The 20633-nt window shown below is 45.9% G+C and overlaps 1 protein-coding gene across 1 annotated transcript; it reads right to left on the reverse strand.

Annotated features, from left to right (window-relative positions):
• Nucleotides 1-20062: 20062 nt before the first annotated feature.
• On the reverse strand, nt 20063-20586 carry CARTPT (CART prepropeptide). The gene is made up of 3 exons (XM_062019247.1): nt 20446-20586; nt 20265-20348; nt 20063-20170 (listed from the first exon to the last, which is right to left on the reverse strand). Exons 1-3 carry the CDS (start codon nt 20584-20586, stop codon nt 20063-20065), a joined length of 333 nt encoding a protein of 110 aa, XP_061875231.1.
• Nucleotides 20587-20633: the final 47 nt, after the last annotated feature.

The following is a 20633-nucleotide window of genomic DNA, read 5'->3' on the forward strand; positions in this document are numbered from 1 at the left end:
TCACATTTCCAGGAAAAGGCCCACCCACAGCCCTTTCTTGGTCCACCCAAGTTACACCTCAGTCATATTTCTTTCGGTGTCCTCGTGCTTCCTTCAGTGATCGTTAGGGATGGCTGTTGGATTAAGATCCAAACTTTCCTTGCAATGTATCTTTACTTCTGGGTCCTTGGACAGGATGAAAACTGGCCTAAAACCTCCGCCATCCCAGATAACAGTTTTGTTTAGGGCTAGGCAGGCCTTGTAATTATCAGTGGTGTACAATGTCCAAATGTTCAAGTGTAGAACTGACGTAATAGCTTCGCCATAATCATTTTGTTTAGGTACATACCAGTCTTGAAACTATCAGGGCTAAGCAGTAGTAACTTCATTTAGGTACATACGAGCCTTGAAACTAGCAGCGCTAAGCAATAGTTATGTTACAAGAAATAGCTGTGTCTTTCTAATAGCTCTGTTTGTGGGGTTACAAGACTAGGAGTTTCATAAAACTATATGTGTGATTTTCTAACTAATATTGTAAGTTTTAATAAGCAAGCTTCCATAACCTAAACTTACCTATCTACCTATGAATCAGCTCTGTTTACAATTATGTTGCTGAGTTGTATAGTCTGTATTATGATAGAGTGATGATGACTCTCAGAATAGTCTCACCATTGGGAGGAGGCAGACTTCTTTCATCCCAAGACTTCATAAGAGCCTTAAGTCTGCTGTATTGTCACTTCATGAACCAACTAAATTAAAATAGATTTCAAAAAAACCCATACAAACCCCAAACCACAGAATATTGCAACCCCAAATTTTAAAAGAAAAAAAGAAATTTCATTCCGTTTGAGAATCCTCACATGTTTAGGACTTGAGGCCAAAGAAAGACAAGTGAGCTTTTTCATTTAAAATTTGGAGTTGCATTAAAAAAAACAAAAAACAAACCACTCCTTGAATCAAATACTCTTTTCCCCTCTCCCAAATAAATGGCTCCATCATAATGCAGACATGTTACTCCTACTTCATCACTTCAGGATGTTAAAAAAAATTATTTTGGATAAAACAACCCTGTCAAGACACACTTGGATCTCTACTGACATGCAGACTATAGTTTTCTTATACACCTCAGTCTGAAAAATGGGGCATTTCAACAGCAGATCACAAAGAAGTTAAGATCAAGTTTTGGTGTGAATATTAACAGAAATGACTGAAGTCTCAACCAGTTAACTAGATGGAATGTTGCAGCATCCTTTACAAAAGACAATAAGTTGTAAGATGCTTTTGACAATAATGTGACCTGATATTATAAATCCACTGAGTTTTATTTTAGTGTGTTAGGCAATTTTTTTTTGTCTGCTGCTTTTAAACTGGATTTCATTCAAGTAAGAGTGATTGGAAAACAAAAGTCGCATCTCATGAAGCATTCAGATTTTTTTGAGGATTGTTGGACTGACACAAGAAGTTAACTTTTTAATTCTGAAAAGTTTTGACTTGGGATTTCTGAAAAGTTGCATTTCAGCTGCACTGAAACTTTATTTCAGCTCCAACTTGAAACAATGCAGTGTTTTAGTAATACACTTGTAAAGCCTAAAAAGCCTAAGTAATACTGAGCCTTATCCTCAATAAACAACACATAAATAAGCATATTGTGTGAAGAAAGATGAATTACAGCAAAATCTTACTATTTCTGTAGGATATTCTACCACATTGTAGAAATGGTATATTTACAACAGATACTCTAAATCATATCTACTGTATCATCAGAAACGTATCCTCTATAAGTGCACTTCGAAGTAAGGGATAAGTGGTTTATTTAGTGTATGTATAGGTTTAAAATTTACGTTAAAGGTGCTGGCACTTTGAATCTCAGTTGGGTTTCACCAGACTACATGTTGTGTATAGCATTGATTTTACTCTCCCCAGACACCTGATAATTGGCATCACAACTGAGACATGCAGTGAGAGAAGAAAAGGCATGGAACAAAAGTTTTTGTTGTTTCAGACTTTTGGCAGAAATAGAAACAAACTGCTTGTTGACTTGGCTGAAGAATAGCTGTCAAAATTATTCTGGAAGAAAGAGGCATCCAGATCCTGATCCTCATCCAGATCAACTGTGAAACTTCTTTTCTGGAGGGAGATTATACCTGTTCTCTCATAACACAAGCAAACCTATGGAATAAGTCAAGATAACAAATGGTCCTCAAATGAAGCACTGTATTGAAAGTCATTTGTTGACCATCACCTGCTTCTTACTTTGTAAACTTTTTCAGTAGATGACAAAGATTTTGCTGGCCTGTTGAAATGAGTGCAACTGGAAATATAGAAAATTACAAGTTACACCTCAATTAGATAAATCAGTTTGAGTTGAGGTTGGTAATTGGTAAAAGTTTCTTAAAATAGTCTCTTTCTTAAGCAAGTAAATTTTTTTATTGCTTCCAAGTGCATCCTCACACTAATGCTTGAAGAATACTGTTTTCAATAGATCCATTGGCAAACGTTCCATAACATTAAGTATTTTGCACATACTTGGAAGTAGTTTCCTTCATGACTTCTAACAGCTCTGTCTGGTCTTTAATTGTTCAGGGATAAATGGCATTATTTTTGGAAGATGGTTTCTACACTGTTAACTAATTATTAAGATTAATTACCTGTTTAAAATTGTGAGTACTCACTTTTTATGTTCACTGCTGCATTTGTGTTCTTTTAGAGATGAAAATTATCCAGTGCTGAAATACATGCTGAACAGGGGAGAAAGAAAAATTGACATAATTGAGTAGGAAATTGAGTGAAACTGTCTACTACTGGCATTCAGGGAGGAAAAAGAAAATCTTGCTTGTGAAAAACAAGGTTAATAATGGTACTAAGGGAAGTAGTTCTTTTTGTTCAGGAACAAGAAAGAACTAGAGGACAGATGTTATGTACAGAATAAACACTATTTCAAAGCTCTTCCCTCTTTTTCCGTCACCCAGTGGAGCTTGCATCTATCTGCTGGAGACCTGTGTGCATACAGAAAGGTTTATTGGTTGATTCATATCCAGATAAGTATGTGTGTGTGTGCATAGTAACAATTCTGAAATATGTCGATAATGATCTACTTAATGTATTTTAGAATTAACACAGCACTAAGTCATAGAATCATAGAATGGTAGGGGTTGGAAGGGACCTTTAGAGATCAGCTAGTCCAACTCCCCTGCAGAAGCAGGGTCACCTAGATCAGGTCGTATAGGAACATGTCCAGGAGGCTCTTGAAGACCTCCAAGGAAGGAGACTCCACAACCCCTCTGGGCAGCCTGTGCCAGAGCTCCCTCACCCTCACAGTGAAATAGTTTTTTCTTAATATTTAAGTGGAACTTGTTGTGTTCCAGTTTCATACCAAGTCATGCTTTAGTTAACTTTCTCACCACAAAATCAGTCTTTCTGGAACCACAGTAAACACAAAAAAAGCACAAACACAAATAAACATCTCTTTCAATCCTTTACACAGCTCAAAAAGGAGTATCTACAATTTCTCTGAATAAAGTGAACGGTTCATACACCCCTGTTTCACAGCCAAAAAGCTGGTAAATAATTTTGCATGATTCGTAAGAAGTTATCATTAAGAGTACAAGAAATGCCTATTGTTTTTCTCACCACATGTATCTGGTCTAATTTTAAGAGGTGGTGCCTCTTTGGGCAACGTAGTGGGTTTTGCTAACCTGGGCTCCTGGCTACTCACCTGTGCAGATTTCCCATTTTCAAGCATAATATATGTAATGCAGCAAATTGATGTGATCATTTCTCTACCAGTTACTAAATTATTTTCCAACAGTATCTCTTACAGACACTATGCATGCTCTACTGCATCTATCTTCTGTTGAGTTTATGGCATATTTTTTTAATCCCACTGTCTTAGAAGATTAAAAAGGGTGCAAATAATGAAGACGTAATATCCATAATTTCAGTACTGTAAGGAAGCTTATATGAGTAACTGTGAGTTCATGCACACTGCATACCTTGATAACATCCCATGAGTTCCCAGCATACAGCTCTTCAGGACAGCATGTTTCCATCTAGTTTTTCCTGTCCAAAACTGAGGCTAAGTTGTTTGCAGAAGCAAGAGTCTCCACAGGGTGACCAGCACCTGCTGGTGTTCATGCTGTGCAGAGGCCAAACCATGCACTGGATAACTAATGCTGAAGCCTCTTATTCTGCTCAGTGCACCTTTCCCTACCATAACCCTGACATGATAGCAGGAACCTGAAGGCTCTGACAGTTTGCTGCATTAAGTGGCTATTGCCTAGACAAGAAAGCACTGATTAGCACAGCTGTAGGTACCTCACATATTAATTTGCACAAACACCATCAGAAATCTAGGTCTGAACAACTTTTCATAAAATCATAGAATGGTAGGTTTGGAAGGGACCTTTAGAGATCATCTAGTCCAAACTCCATGCTGAAGCAGATTCACCTAGATCAGGTCACACAGGAATGTGTCCAGGTGGGTCTTGAAGACCTCCAAGGAAGGAGCCTCCACAACCTCCTTGGGCAGCCTGTGCCAGGGCTCCCTCACCCTCACAGTAAAATAGGTTTTTTCTCATTACTCTTTGTCCTGTTGTTAGCTACCGTAGAAAAAGGGCTGTGGTAGTTTGAGCCTGGCTGGATGCCAGGTGCCCACCACACCGCTTTATCCCCCACTTCCTCAGCAAGCCAGGGAAGGGGAGAAAAATAAGATGGGAGTCTTGTGGGTTGAGATAAAAGCAGTTTAATAAGTAAGCAGCAAAGCCTCGCGCGCGGGAAGCAAAGCGAAAGCAGATAAAGCTGTTACTCTCTACTTCCCATCAGCAGCGATGTCCGGCCACCTCCCGAGAAGCAGGGCTGCAGTACGCGTAGCGGTTGCTTTGGGAAGGCCAGAAATGAATCTCGCCTCCCCCTCCTGCTCCTCTCCCCCAGTTTATATTACTGAGCTGACGTCATATGGTATGGAATATCTCCTTGGTCAGCCTGGGTCAGCTGTCCTGGCCATAGTCCCTCCCAAGATCATGCCCACCCACAGCTATTGGTGAAGGTGGGGGAAGGAATGCTGGAGGGACAGCCCTGATGCTGTGCGAGCAGTAGCCATAATATTGGTATCAATAGTAAGCACAGCACTGCAAGAGCTGCTGTGGAAAATCACTACCATCCCAGACCCACTACAAAGGGGATGCCCCAACCTTCTGACATCCACCATTTATATACTTGTAAATATTAATGAAATCCCCCTCAGTCTGTTCTTCTCCAGACTAAACAGCCCCAGTTCCCACAGCCTTTCCTCATAAGGAAGATGCTCCAGTCCCCTGATCATCTTGGTGGCCCTGCGCTGGACTCTCTCCAGAAGTTCCCTGTCCCTCTTGAGCTGGGGAGCCCAGAACTGGACACAGGATGCCAGATGAGGCCTCACCAGGGCAGAGTAGAGGGGGAGCAGAACCTCCCTTGACCTGCTGGCCACACTCTTCTTGATGCATCCCAGGATGCCATTGGCCTTGGCCATGAGGGCATGTTGCTGGCTCATGGTTAGTTTATTGTAAATCAAGACTTCCAGGTCTCTGTCTGCGGAGCTCACACTAAAATCAGCTCAGACGAGGGCATAACGTATTTTAAATGTCTGCCATCTAATGTGTGTCAGTAATGCAGCAATGTACAGGTATGAAGGGGTGAGCCACAGCATGCCCAGCTTCATGCCCTCATAACCACCAGCCTCCATTGCTGCGCTGTGAAGCACTACCAGTACCACTTGTGTTTAGAATATACTGTGAGGAGAGAGAAAGTCCCACATTTTTTGGTGTCATACCTGCTGCTACAAATAAATTAGTTAAACCATCTTTGATTCTGTACTTTAAGAAGACTTAGAACCACCATCTTTTGCCTACATAAAGATGGCACCCTGAATGTATTGGTTATGATATATTCAGGTGAGATTAATCATACATTTTACTCAAAAAAACAGCCTGTTCTCAAACGCAGAATAATATCCCCCCCTGCTGGACTCGGTAAAAATTACTGGATTTCATGAGTACAAACAAGAGGCAAGATTATAATAAAACTACAGCGTGTACAGCATGGATGTGTCACACAAAAAGTTATAATGTATCATTTACCTTTATGCTTTTCATTATAGTATTAATCTTAGGTGCATTTGTTTTAACACATCATCCCATTGTCATTATTAGTCTCAGTGATCTCTGGCAAAGATGGACACATTGTTCTGAAGCGTTACCTGTTTAAAGGATAAATGCAAGCAGGCAACTGCCCATGCTTTTGCCCAAACTCACAACCAAAATTCTGTTATACTTTAAACAATTCTGTAGAATGACCAGGTGTGGTGTTTTTTTTAATTTCCTTGTAGATGCCTTTAAAAGGTGATGAAAAAAGTGTCAAACTTGTAAAGCTCTAAAATCTTGTTGCAAATATTCCTATTTTGATAGTGAAAAACATAGCTGAATGAATGCGTAATTGCACCACAGATCTTTTTGGAAAAAGCAGATAAGTTTCTAGCTGACACAACACAGAAGGCTGACTGAAAATCATGTGCTATAAATTTAAACACTTTGGAAATTCACTCAGGGGAAATGTACTTTGACAAAATCAGTGCCAACATGCCAGAATTCCAGCTCTAGAAGAGAGGAAATCAGTGCCTCTGATGTAACCTCTAAGATAAGACTGTGGAGAATGGTGGGATATAATGTATTTTCATAGAGTCATTGAATCAATTGTTCAGGCTGGAAGAAGCATTAAAAGAACATCTAACACCCCTACAATGAGCAGGAATATCTTCAGGAGCTCAGGTTGCTCAGAGCTGCGTCCAGCCTAATCTTGAATGTTTTCAATGTTGGGGCATCTACTGCCTCTCTGAGGAAACTTGTGCCAGGGTTTCACCACCCTTATTGTAAAAAATTTCTTCCTTATATCCAGTCTAAACTCTCTTTTAGTTTAAAGCCATTACCACTTGTCCTATCATTACAAGCCCTGCTAAAAAGTCCCTCTTCATTTTTCTTATAAGTCTCCTTTAAGAACTGAAAGGCCACGATAACTTCTTCCTGGAATCTTCTCTTCTCCAGGCTGAATGACCCCAGCTCTCTCAACTTTTCCATATAAGAGGTGCTCCATCTCTCTTATAATTTTATGGCCTTGTCTGGGCCCACTCTGAAAGGTCCATGTCTTTCCCTTGCTGAGGGCCCCAGAGCTGGAGGCAGCACTGCAGACCTGTGAGGCAGAGGGAGTCCCACCAGAGCAGACTGGGAGAATCATCTCCTGTGGCCTGCTGGCCATGCTGCTTTTGATGTATCCCAGGAAACCCCATCATTTTTGAACAATCATGGAGGACAGGAAAGATGCCTGAGGACTGGAGAAAGGCCAATGTCAACACCAGTCTTCAAAAAGGGCAGGAAGGACAACCCAGAAAACACAGGCTGGTCAGCCTCACCTCCATCCCTGGAAAGGTGATGGAACAACTCATCCTGAATGTTATCACTGAACATATGAAGGATAAGATGGTTATCAGGGGGAGTCAACATGGCTTCACCAAGGGGAAATCCTGTTTGACCAACATGATATCCTTCTACAAGGGCATAACCGGCTGGCTAGTTGACGGGAGAGCAGCAGATGTCACCTACCTTGATTTCAGCAAGGCTCTTGACATTGTCTCACATAACATCCTCATAGGAAAGCTCAGGCAGTGTGGCTTGGATGAGTGGACAGTGAGGTGGATCGAGAGCTGGCTGAATGACAGAGCCCAGAGGGTGGTGATCAATGGCACAGAGTCGAGTTGGAGGCCTGTGGCCAGTGGAGTTCTACAGGGATGGGTTCTGGGGCCAGTCTTGTTCAACGACTTGGATGAGGGGACAGAGTGTACCCTCAGCAAGTTCCCTGACGACACCAAACTGGGAGGACTGGCTGATTCTCCAGAAGGCTGTGCTGAAATTCAGTGGGATCTTGACTGGCTTGAGAGTTGGGCAGAGAGGAACTTCATGAGGTTCAACAAGGACAAGTGAAGAGTCCTGCATCTGGGAAGGAACAACCCCATGCACCAGTACAGGCTGGGGATTGACCCGCTGGAGAGCAGCTCTGCAGAGAGAGACCTGGGAGTCCTGATTGATAATAAGCTAAATATGAGCCAGCAAAGTGCCCTCGTGGCCAAGAAGGCCAATGGCATCCTGGGATGCAGCAAGAAGAGTGTGGCCAGCAGGTCAAGGGAGGTTCTTCTCCCTCTCTACTCTGCCCTGGTGAGGCCTCATCTGGAGTTCTGTGTCCAATTCTGGGCTCCTCAGCTCAAGAGGGACGGGGAAGTGCTGGAGAGAGTCCAGCGCAGGGCCACCAAGATGATCAGGGGACTGGAACATCTTTCATACGAGGAAAGGCTGCGGGAACTGGGGCTGTTTAGTCTGGAGAAGAGGAGATTGAGGGGAGATCTTATTAACATTTATAAATATCTAAAGGGTGGGTGTCAGGAGGTTGGGATATCCCTTTTTTCTCTTGTATCTAGCAACAGGACAAGGGATAATGGGATGAAGCTGGAACACAACAAGTTCCACTTAAATGTAAGAAAAAACTATTTCATCATGAGGGTGATGGAGCAGTGGTACAGGCTGCCCAGAGGGGTTGTGGAGTCTCCTTCCTTGAAGGTCTTCAAGAGCATCCTGGACATGTTCCTATGCAATCTAGGTGAACCTGCTTCTGCAGGGGAGTTGGACTAGCTGATCTCTAAAGGTCCCTTCTAACTCCTACCATTCTATGATTCTATGAAATAGTTGGCTTTCTGAGCTGCAGGTTTGCTTTGCAGGGTCATGTCTGGACAGACAATACCCAAAGCTCTTCCCTTGTCCACTGGTGTAGTCACTTCATCACCGAAGGCTACCAGGTTGGTGAGGCATGACTTGCGCTGGTGAAGCCATGATTACTGTGTCAAATCACCTCCCTGTCCTCCACATGCCTTAGGACAGCTTCTAGGAGGATGTATTCCATGAGCTTCCCTGGCAGAGGTGAAGCTGGCAGGTTGGTTTTCCCAGGGTTGTCCTTTCTATGCTTTCTAAAAATGGATGTAATATTTCCCTTTTTACAGTCACTGGGGACTTCACCTGACTGCCATAGCTTTTCAAATGTCATGGGCATTTGTTGCTTGGAATCTACATCAGCCCATTCACTCAGAACTCTGGGATGCATCTCATCAGGTCCCATTTTGCCAACCTATTTTGGTTTAACCCTGTATGGGTGCCAGGTGCCCACCAGGACTTTCTGTCACTCTCCTCAGTCTCAGTCAGACCCAATACATAATCCCATGCTGGTTTGTCTGCTTCAGGCATTCTTGAAGTATGATTTACTTTCTAAATCTGGAAATCAAGAGAGCTGATGACAATGCAAGAAAAAATATTCCTTAAAGCTGTTAGAACACAATTTTTTACATTAAACTGTCATGGCCAGAAACCAAATCAAAGAACCTTTACAGAATCTAAGCCAACTTAGAGGAACTAAGTGGATCTCTAACAAATTTGTGACATTTAGGTTTTTTTCCACAGACATCCTTAGCTCTGATTTATATAGATAAAAGCAAGGTTTGTGTCATAGCTAAGTGCCACAGTCTTGTGTTTAAAGCCCATGGGAAATTTTTTGTCTGATGTGGAAAAAATATGCTTGGCTATTTAACTATACATGAAAAATACCTTCACTGCTTCTTCAGGTTTATCTGTAATTAGGATGTGACTTCCAAAGTACCTACTTTGTGCCCCAATCCTTTGTTATTTAGCATAATAAATTTTGCTTTCATGAATAAAAACTGATATTTGTTAATATAAACTGAATAATCAAAGGATGTGCTCACAATGCTGCATCTTTACAAATGAACGCTAAAGAACCAAAGGAAAGAAAAAACTTTTGAGGGCAAGAGGTGTGATCTTACAAGGAGAAGAATGACTCTTTGCCAGGAAGCTTGTAAAGGGATGCCTGTCAACCACAGACTCTGCCCAGATCTACGAGGCCAGCATTCACAGCACTCAGCATCAGAAGGTGCCCATCTTCCTTGTCAAACCCCTCACTCAGAGGGAAATCATCCCTGTATATACATATAAGAGGCCCTGTTGTGCTCTGAAGTGCACCAGCAGAAATCTAGAGCCCTCCTGCTTCTGGGGCATTCAAGACAAACCTGTGGGTGGTATCTGAGAGCAGGCTGTTTCAAGCATTGGTATGGCTGTGTGAGCAGAATTTTTCCTGGCTGAAGACAAGATGCTGCTTAAGAGGAAGACTCACTTCTAACCTCTCTTATCCAGCTCAGATGGCTGGGAGATGTTGCTGGCCTTCCAGACATCAGTACTTAGCTCAGATGGTCCCTGAAACACCCCCCATGGCAGAATACTTACCAGCCCCCCCATTGATGTGCCCCCCATTGAGGCACATCAATGCTGTGCCTCAGTTCAGACCTTGGTGATGCCCCAGGCCTTTGCATCCCTCTGCATGCCCTTGGTAGGTGCACCAAGCATTAAATCTCTAACCAGGAGGGACAGGGGTAAAGGGGCAGTTACAAGCAGTTGCTGGGAACACTATGCAAGGTGGCTGCTGATACAATTAGGGCTATCCTCAAGATACATGTTTTGCAGCAAAGGATGCAGAGCTTCCACCTACCCCAGCAGCAGAAGGGGTGTGTCAGTATCTGGCAAAAAAAGGCACTGGCTTTTGCCCTCCTGCTGCAGGGGAACATTAGCTCCTGGAAACACCAGGTGCTTCTGAAGGTGAGAATGCAATGAGGGATGAGTTTGAGGGAAGACCACTGTGTCTCTGGTCCTACTCACGCTCTTTCTTTTGATCTCAGAGGCAGATTTTGACTTACTCATTTGTAAGTCCTGATTATTGCTTTTGCAGGGATTTTTCCTTACAAAGTAGACAGGGGTTAGGAGGGAGACCATGTAATAACACAGTGAAACTGTAATAGCAATATATGTACATATGTCAATCAGTTCAACACAAAGTATAATGTCTGGATAGGCAATAAATTGAACTTTTAAGACCACAATGGGCTGGGGATGGTTTCAGCCCACAGATTCCTACTTAGTGAAGGGGGATGCTGATCTGCAGCATTTCTGTCTAGATGGCCTCCCATAAAATCCCTCCAGTTTATCAATGCCTTTCCTATATGGAGGGCTCAAAGTGGACACAGTACCCAGGTGCAGTATGACATACACTGGGCAGAGCGGGATAACCTCTCTTGCTTTCTGGACTGAACCCTGTTCACACACCCTGGATGCTACTGACCCCTCTTGCTGCCTGGGCACAAAGTGGTTCGCTGCTCAGCTCATCGCCCACCTGGGCCCATGGCTGCATCCATAGCATAGTCCCATCACAGCCACATCGAGGTCTGCCAGGGAGAAGCAGAACAGCTGTCCAGACTGCTCACAGTTGTGTTCCCCACTTCTGTCAGCCTATGAGAGAGTCCTGTCAACATCATAAAAGTTAGTAGCCGAAAGAAGGAGAACCACAGCTTGTAGACCTGCCTTCATTTCTTAGTCAACCTCACAGTAGAGACTGGAGAGCATTCCCTCTTGTGAGAAGATGCCCTTAGACACTTTTACCTCAGTTTTGCATCAGGACACTCCTTCATACATGACACATTTCACTGCAGTGTTTGTGGACCTCACATACTTTTCCTTTTTCCATTTCCAGGACAATATGTGACTTCTCTGTAAAGACTGCTGCACTGTCGGGGAATCCTTTGAAAAATGACATCTCAGCTTCTCCAGAGGTCACATTCAATCCTTGATAGAGGTCAGACAGCAAGACTTTCAAGGGGATATTTCAGAATAAGTCCTGCAATGCCAAGAGCATCTCCTTCCTTGGAGGTCTTCAAGAGCCGCCTGGGCATGTTCCTATGTGACCTGATCTAGGTGAACCTGCTTCTGCAGGGAGTTTGGACTAGATAATCCCTAAAAGTCCCTTCCAACCCCTACCATTCTATGGTTGTGTTTACTCTGATATCACAAGGAACATCCCTGTGACCCTGACTTGGAGGAGGCAGGTGGCTTCAGTGACCTTTTCTTAGAGCTACCCATGATACTGACAGAGCAGGCAGCTGCAGGGGTATGGGCCAAGCAAACTCACACTAGCATGCTAACAGGACTCCCCACTCTGCGTTCTGTTCTCCCCTAAATCTCAGTGTGCCTCTCTGAGGACAATACTCAGGGAGACTATGTGGTGAGTTTCCTGAGAGTATGCTGGAAACTAGAGGCAGAACTAAGAGGAAGAGAAAATGAGACGGAGAAGAAAAACACCAAATTTGGAATTGCAAGTCTGAGAAACAGGGTTTGGCTACACTGTATCTTTAGCATGGGCTCCCAGCTAGGTCATTCCAGTCACTGAAGTGGCAAGGAGCAGCACGGTAGGGAGCTCTTACAGGCCAAAATCAAAGGAATTCACCTTCACAATCACTGGTGCATAGTTTGGGTTTCCTAGTCAATATCTCCTGCTGTGTCTGGACTCCCCTTCAGCTTCTGATGTTCCTTCTTGCTGGCACCTGGTCAGAATATCCCTCTCAGCTGAATATTCCCTTTCACATACAATATACCCAGGAATTTTTGTAGGAAACATGGGAGAAGGAGGACTTTGATGAAGACAGACACTGTGGCATGTTAACCTCTCTTAGAGATAGAAACAAGTGTGGATGGGGAGGTGCACTCTGCTTTCACTGCGATGGGATCCAGGTGTGACTCCAGGGAGAGTACAGTGACAGAATTCTTATCTTCTATCAGCTCAGAGGTAATTTTGTGCTGGTGAACTCCCTGCACCATCATGAAGACAACCCTGCTTCCTCCCTAGACGGAAACAGGGCACAGGTCAAGTCTTCATGTCAACATCTCTTCCTGTCCCTTCCCAATTAACTAAGCCACATTCCCTGCAGAGATTGTTTAAGATGGGAAAAGAGACTACCTTTTGGAAAAGCTCCCTGTACAGAAACTATCCAAGAACCTTGTTAGCCCAAAGACAAGTGTTTGGATATGGTCAGGGCTAGCTCATTGCTAAAGACCTTTTTTGTGGAAACACAGAAATCCCTGGAAACTCCTGATGCTATGAAGAGGTCTTTGAAGTATTTCTGTGGGACCACAAAAACCCACGAACTAAGTATGAACACTTAGTTCACTTCCTCTGCCCTCTTCTTTCCGGTCTGGGGTATGAATTGGCTGGGAGAACAGTGGTTGCAGTCCCTCCCTGTGACCTTCACCCTTCCCCCACTTACTGCAGGTGTTCCATGGCTTCATGCTAATCAGACACAGTCCAGCCTTTGGGCCTCCTGAGGCAGGAGGCATTACCATTCTGTGGTCCCCCTGCAATGACACAGAGTAGTCAGCTTCAAGTAATGAAGCTGTTGATTCATGGTCATCACAACCTAAACAGTGTTACTGGAGCCTTAACATTAACTCCTTCTAACCACCAGAGCCTGTTGCCAAAGACCCTCAGCTGCTCAGACCTGCTGAAGGGAGAATTCCATTACATGAAGTACATCACCAGCACATCAGGGGAGGGAGAGTGGACCACTCCAAGGAGCCAACCAAGGAGGACCTGTGGATCAGTAGGAGCACTGAGGCATTGACGAGCTTTTCAGCTCTATGTCACCATCTGTTCTTTCCTTGAAACGTGGTTTGTGGTTCATAAACTCACCAGCTGTTTGTTTGGGTTGGCTGGTTGAACTTTCTTGGGAACTTACCTCACCATGCAGAACTGGCAGAATCTCCAACCTTCCATCAAGCCAATTACTACAGAGAAAACAGAATTTGTCATTTACTAGGGAGGAATTAGAATGACAACATTTGAATGCTTTATCAGTATTCATATTTTCATTTCCAATCTTGTTACAGCTGCCACTGTCAATAGACCATGTGGAAAGGCTCTAGGCAGGCTGCACACCCCTTCTACATGACCTTGCTAAACCATGGGTAGAGCCACCAGCTGCAAGTGGAAGGATGCAAATGAGAGTCTTCTCCAGCTGGCTACCCAGGGCTGCCAGGCTATCTCCCAGGTAAAGACACTATGTGATAGAGCCACTGAGTTCCTCTGGGCATGCATGGCCTCCCTTTTTGACTCTTTAAAAAATGGTCACCCCCACCAGCTGTGGCAGAGCGGGGCCCCCAGGATCCTGCTTGCCACAGCACAAGAGCAGTGTGTTGCTTTCTCAAGAGCTAACAGGACTGACACTTAAGGCTGATCAGACTGAGCAGCCTTAGGTCTGCTGTGTCTGTAGGACCATTGTCTCATTTGTGTGTAATCACTGTGTGCAAACATGACTGCAGTAAGGGCTGTTGGCTCCCCAGGGGAAGATGGGATTGGAGGCAAGGTAGATGCTAGCACAGCCAGTGCCCTCACCAACAAGGCACAGCTGTGTGCTGCTAACATGGTCCAGCACCAGTCCCAGAGAAGGCAAGAGATGAACCAGGGACAGACTCCATCTGGAAAATGCAGTCAGAGGAAATGGGGCTGGAGATGGGACTGGAGACAAGCTACAACATCCAGATAAGGGATCCATGCAGAAGGCAAGATGCATACAGCACAAGTTTGAGCTGCCTTCAGACTGAAGGCCTGAGCTGGAATGAGGCTTAGACAGCTGGGGAGCAGGACTGGGGCAGAAGAGTGAATGCTCCAGGTAAGGCTGCTCAGGTCCATGAGTCCACTTTGTGCAGCCTGTCTTCCCAGCAAGGAGAGTCAGCACACTTTGCAGAGACCTAGGTTTGAAGGTGACTTGCTGGTGATTGTAAGGGGTCACAGATAACTCTAGCAATGCAAAGTACAGCTGTGTACTCAGCTTGCTTCCTTAAAAAAGAAAAGGAAAAAAAATCCCCTAAATTGAGTAATCTGAGCTCCCAATCATCACAGTTAACACGGTCTTTTAGATGGGAGACTGGTGCTTGCTGAGTATTTTATTCCAGTACAACACTGCCATCCCTTGTTCATCTGCAGATTTCATTTTGCCCACCTGCAGCCTGTGATTCATCCATCACCAGCACAGAGGGATAAAGCCTCCACTGCTTCTGTTAAACTGAAACCCTACAAGGAATAGCAACTGAGTGGGTGCAAGATCATGTACTTCCATACAGGTTACAAATGGGTAGGAAAACTGAAATCATCCACAAACACATTATATGAGTGTTGACTGGTATGTAACTGTTTCTTCTGGTAACTCAAAGAACGAGGTACTGAAAGAAGAGGGGCTGTGGCAGGGGGAGGGCAACAAAACGCCTCAGAACTCAAGCAGCTGCAAAAGTCTCTCCAGCAGAAAATGTAGAGGGAATTTTTTCAGGGAGTGGGAGTTGTACCACGTCATTGCATTTTTTTTCTCCAAACTTTGTGACACCTGATGTGAATCTCAATTGTTCTCTCAGTACTAGCTTCACCTTCTATCCCAGAGGCACACATTTTCCTAATCCTGGTTAATGAAAAGCAATGTCTATTTTGCCTCCACCAGGAACACCGAGTCTTTAAATTGTCTGGGAACCTCCTGGAGAAAATGTGGCTGCAGATGTGCAATGTAAGTTGATCAGCTTTGTCTTTGTGTTTCTGACAACATTGTTTCTGGGAAGAGGTTCAATATTCCCTAGAAGAAGGTGGGTCAGATAGATCACACTCTGTGCTAGTAGGTACAACATGAGGAAAGCCCACAGAAAGCAAAATGAGGAGACACAGAGCCCAATCCAGCCAGGCCAATTTGTTCTGCTGTTTGACATTCAACTAGTTTATCCAGTTGTTTGGCTGGTGGCAGAGGTTTCTGCAGGGGTTCCTTGGTTTCTAGCACTACATTTGCATTTTTACTTCTTTCAGACAGATTTGGAGATCAGTTATAAATAACACCACCCTGAATTAACACCTTCTTATGATGCCCATTTGTGTTTCAGTCTTGGTGTGTGCAGCAGCTGAAAAAGGATGTAATCATGTTTAGCCAGACCTAAGTGCCTGGCAGCTGCCAGAAGCTCCAGAAGGTGATGAGGAGGCTAGGCCCACAGCAGTGACCCACTGGGCAGTGGGGCCAGCAGAAGCTGCTGGACAACCCAGCATGCAGAAAGAAGGGACTTGACAACTTGTCTATCAGGAGTAGTTTTCTCTTCACATTTATTTCCAGATGGAACAGCAGATCAAAAAGAAAATTATGGTCTTGAAACAGAATTCTCATCAGGCATTTACCATGGTTGAGCCCTAATGGACTGATGCTTAAGGCAAATGTTGGGTTTTTTTTAACTTCATACTCAATAAACACATTACTTCTGAACCATGAAATTAAGGCCAAACTTTGTTTGACCTCTCTGCTGTCTAAACCCAAGACAAATTCTCAAAAGCTGCAATGCTTGCTTTGGGCACTCAGACAAGTTCTGTGTACCGCCCATCTTTGAAGTGCTAGTATTTCTTTATACAGAAATATGTATCTACTCACCAAAGCTGACTAAGACAGTCTCACTTTCTCTTCTCACAGGTGTGCCAATCCAGTCACAGGGCTTCATTAGCTTTCCTACAGAACTCAGAACTCCAGAGTCAGCATAGACACAGGCTAGTCCAGGAAGGGTTTATTTCTGAATAGTCTTTCCACCACAGGTTAGAAACATGGCAAGTGGCATTTGGCCTCTCCACAAGCTGCTCTGGGAGGCTGTCACCCTTTCTGCTATTTGCAAGGCTGTTCTCCTGTTTCATGCAGCAACCTGCTGTGGAATGTGTCCATGATGTTGATCTTATCCTTGACCTTGTACTCTGGATCAATGCCTGCAGAGAACTGGGTAGGAGATTCTCTGCCCCTTCTTTCTTTCTTTGTGGTGTTAAAATAAACCCTGCAGAACCCAGACCCTCTGCAAAGAGGATGGGAAGGCTGCTACAGGGCCATGTAGCCTCAGCTATGTGGTAGGATGCTACTCCCACTTGGGCCAAGGTAGCCAGTCCTGGTGCATGGGGGTGTTCCTCTCCAGGGTCATGTCACTTAGTTGAACTGCACAGTCTGCTCTGGATCATCATCCAGGTTATTAGTGAAGGTATTACATGTTGACATCAGTGTTGCCCCCCAGGTACATGACTGACAACCACCCTTCAGTTGCCTGTTTCTCACAGCAACTGTGGGTGCATTGCTGGCACCCCATCCCACCCCCAGGGAGCCAGTAGGAAGGCCAGGGGCCATCAAGCACCCCCCCAGGGATGGGGATGGGCCAAGGCCAGACTGCCACGTCAGACCACAAGGACAGTGCTGGAGACCAGCACCCAACAACATCAAGGGTGCATGGGCTGAGGGCCTCTGGTAGGCCTGAAATGGGGTCCTGGATTACAGGCAGGATAAGAGGGAGATCTAGGAGGGCAGGAATGGCCCTTGAGGCCTATGGCTGCCCTTGGGGTCATAACAGTTTCGTGTTCAGTGGAGACTGGAGAACTCCAGAGGGTCTAGACATTCCCTTGCTTCTAAAACACTATGACAGTGTGTCCAAACCCCTTAAAAAGAAAGGTGACATAGAAAGATCTTTTAGATGAAAAATGGTGTCATCTCACCCAACTAATTTCAGGAGTGAAAAATCTACTAATGCCAACTTTCTATCCTGACCATTACAGGGCAGCTTTCCCTCTCACCTGCTGTTTTCAATCTGTGTAACAGAAATAACTGTGATGTAATATATGTGGTTGTGAGCATAATCAACACAGTAAGAGCCCTCTGTTTGGTGCACACAATATTATAGAGAATATTCTCTTAATTACAGTGTCATGCCAATGGATCATAAATCCCAATCTCCTTAGAGCTTAGATTTAGAATTTTTATCTTTATTTGAAAGACATTTATCATTTTGATCAGTATGACCAGGCAAAACAAGAACTATAAAAGTAATGCACAAGCTGAATCATTCTTGATACATTTTAGTCCAATATTTCATATTTCTGTCAAGTTTTGTGTAAACAAACCTTCAGTAAAAATATTACATGTTGAGACAATCTACATGGGACTCAGTTCATTGAGATGGCTGGACTTGGTGCCGAGGGAACCACTGAACAAACCGTCTAGCCACTCCATGCCTTAAAGCATCCAGTAGCCAAATTTAAGTCCTTTTGTGTGTGTTTGTGTGTGTGTAGGAATCAAATACCAAAAAAAAAAAAAAAAGATTTCATTATTCCACAAGAAATCAAGACTAGATGCCTCTGAAGTGTCTCTGGGAAATACCACAAAGATAACCACAAGCACAGTTACTAACTTTACAAGACTTAACACACACCTCCATCTCTATGAGTGCCCTGTCGCATCTCTCCCCTGCAGGCTAACTCTCACCCACGGGCATGAAAATTGCAGTCACAGATGGTCACAACCATGTCTGGAAAAATCATAAAATCATGTAGCTCCATGCCTGCTCACTTCATGTCCTTTCCTCTTTGTAAAGTCCTCTCTGAACAGTGTTCCCACCATTTGCACTGTGGCTATAGCCCTGCTTCAACATTCTCCTTCTGTCTCCCTATGCAGTCCCCTAGCTTGTCCATGCATGGCATCCCACAGTAATAATGATAATAAAATGAGCAAAATAGTGGCATGTCTCTTTTTGCAGTCAATCTTTCTGTACCTGTTGCAGCTAGACTTGCTCATGTGCTCTTACTCTTGCAGAGTAAAGCAAGTGCCTTGCAGAAATCTCTCTTCTCACAAGTCTCGGGGTTTCTCACTGCAATTTGAACCCTCTTAAGCACCAGCTATGAAACCTGTTTCCACCTCCCCTCAACCCCCATGTCTGTCTTGGTCCACGCAGCCTCTCATCATCTCCCTGCTGTTAGAAGTAAGAGCTGATTCTGGCACAGCTGCCCACAGATTAATTGTGACCCAGAGAGAGGCAAGAAGTTTGTTCAGTGGCTCGTCTTTCATGGGAATAAAACGCAAAGCAGTAAAGATGATCCAGCCTGCAGCATTTGCCCTCCCTGAATTGCCTGCCCAGCCTGGTCCCCGCAGCTCATGTGAACCCTGACTTCTCCCGAGGGAAAACCTGCCCTCCAAAGTATCTGTGCTCCTCACCGCCCCTCGGGGCACCTGTGGGGCTAGGAGCAGCCGTTAGCCCAGCCAGTGTCAGAACACGTAAACCTGTTTCCAGCCCTGTCCTGACCTGGCTGCAGCCTACAGCAATGTAGTGATTTAGTGGTAACCCTAACCCTCTTCCTCTGTGGCCTAGGGATTCTCGAACGTGAAATTAAAACTTCCTCCAAAAAACTGTCATCAGAACAGTGATTTTATTAACAGAGATAAAACAAAGGAACAAAACACGCTATGAGTTTGCTGAAACGCACAGCGTACCTGTGGAGGACAATGTTTATATACATCAGTTCATTGTAGAAACGTGGGCAATGTGGTGTAGATGACTAGGATATCCCCTGGTAGTCTGCAACGTATCCAGACAGCTTCCTCTCCGTGGTGGCTCCAGTAAAGCAACCGATTTCCCCCCAGCCTCATCGCAGCCCGGCCAGTGCGTGCCCGTGGACGCCGCCAGGATCTCCCGCTCGACTTTCTGCGGTGTGGGTGAGCACAGCTGGAGGCGGCCCGACAACGGCGATGTGAGCGAGGCCCCGCTTCCACCGGGGACCGCCGAGCTGGGCTCTCAGCTGCGGGCCAAGACAAAGGGGCTCGGAGTGCTTTGAATATATCCGCTCCCCACCCCCCCACAACCGCCACGGGATTCCCTGCCCCCGGCCCCTCCGGCCGGCAGACGGTCGATGTTCCCTGCCTAGGGAAGGAGCCAGGCACCCCGGGACACGGCGCGGGGCCAAGCCCTGCTCGCGGGCACGACTCGGCTCTGCACCGGTACGACACTGTAGCTCCCGGTACCGGCATCTCTACTCGTCAAGGCACGGGCTGGGTTTTTCCTGGACGGACAAAATAAAACGGGGAAGGAGGGGAGGGAGGGGAAAGCGGGAGCGGGACGGGAGAGAGAAAGAAAACAGCTCCACGGATGTCACATGTCACGGACGGCGTTACATGGGCGATGCGGAGGCTCCTCGCCGCATCTGTTAGGCAGACGAGCCGCAGGAAGCCGCCGTCGCCCCGGGCCGGCACGTCGGGGCGGAGAGACGTCGGTGCCTGAGCTGCCGGCGTCTCGTCCCGGGGCGGCCCTGCTTACAGGCACTTGAGGAGGAAAGAATTGCACGAAGTCCCCCGGGGGCAGTCGCAGAGCTTCCCGATGCGGGCCCCCTTCCTCACGGCGCACTGCTCCCCGGCGTCGCACTGCGGGAAGCGGCGGGCAGTGAGTGGGCATACCGGACCTCCCCGTCCCGTCCCGTCCCGTCCCGACCTGTCCCGGCCGTCCCGCCGCACTCACCATGGGCACCTGCCCGAACTTCTTCTCGTAGTGCGGGACCCGCTTGCTCTTCAGCTTCTCCAGCACCTCCTGCAGCGCCTCGATCTGTCAAGAGACACCCCCCATCTCCCGTCAGGCCGCGCCCAGGCGGGACGGGCCATGCCCCCCCCGCGCCAGCTCCGGCCCCAGACCCCGGCCGCACCAGCTCCTTCTCCCGGGAGGCGCCGCCGCCGGGGGACCCCAGGTCAAGAGCGCGGCGCGGCGGGGCCGGGCCCTGCCCGCGGGCGCTCAGCAGCAGCGCGGCCGCCACGGCGCAGAGCGCCAGGGCCCGGCAGCTCTCCATGGTGCTGGCACCCGCCGCCGCGCCGCTCCCGCCTTTATAGCGCCGCG

This window comes from Colius striatus, chromosome Z (assembly GCF_028858725.1).
Source record: "Colius striatus isolate bColStr4 chromosome Z, bColStr4.1.hap1, whole genome shotgun sequence".
NCBI classification, from domain to species: domain Eukaryota; kingdom Metazoa; phylum Chordata; class Aves; order Coliiformes; family Coliidae; genus Colius; species Colius striatus.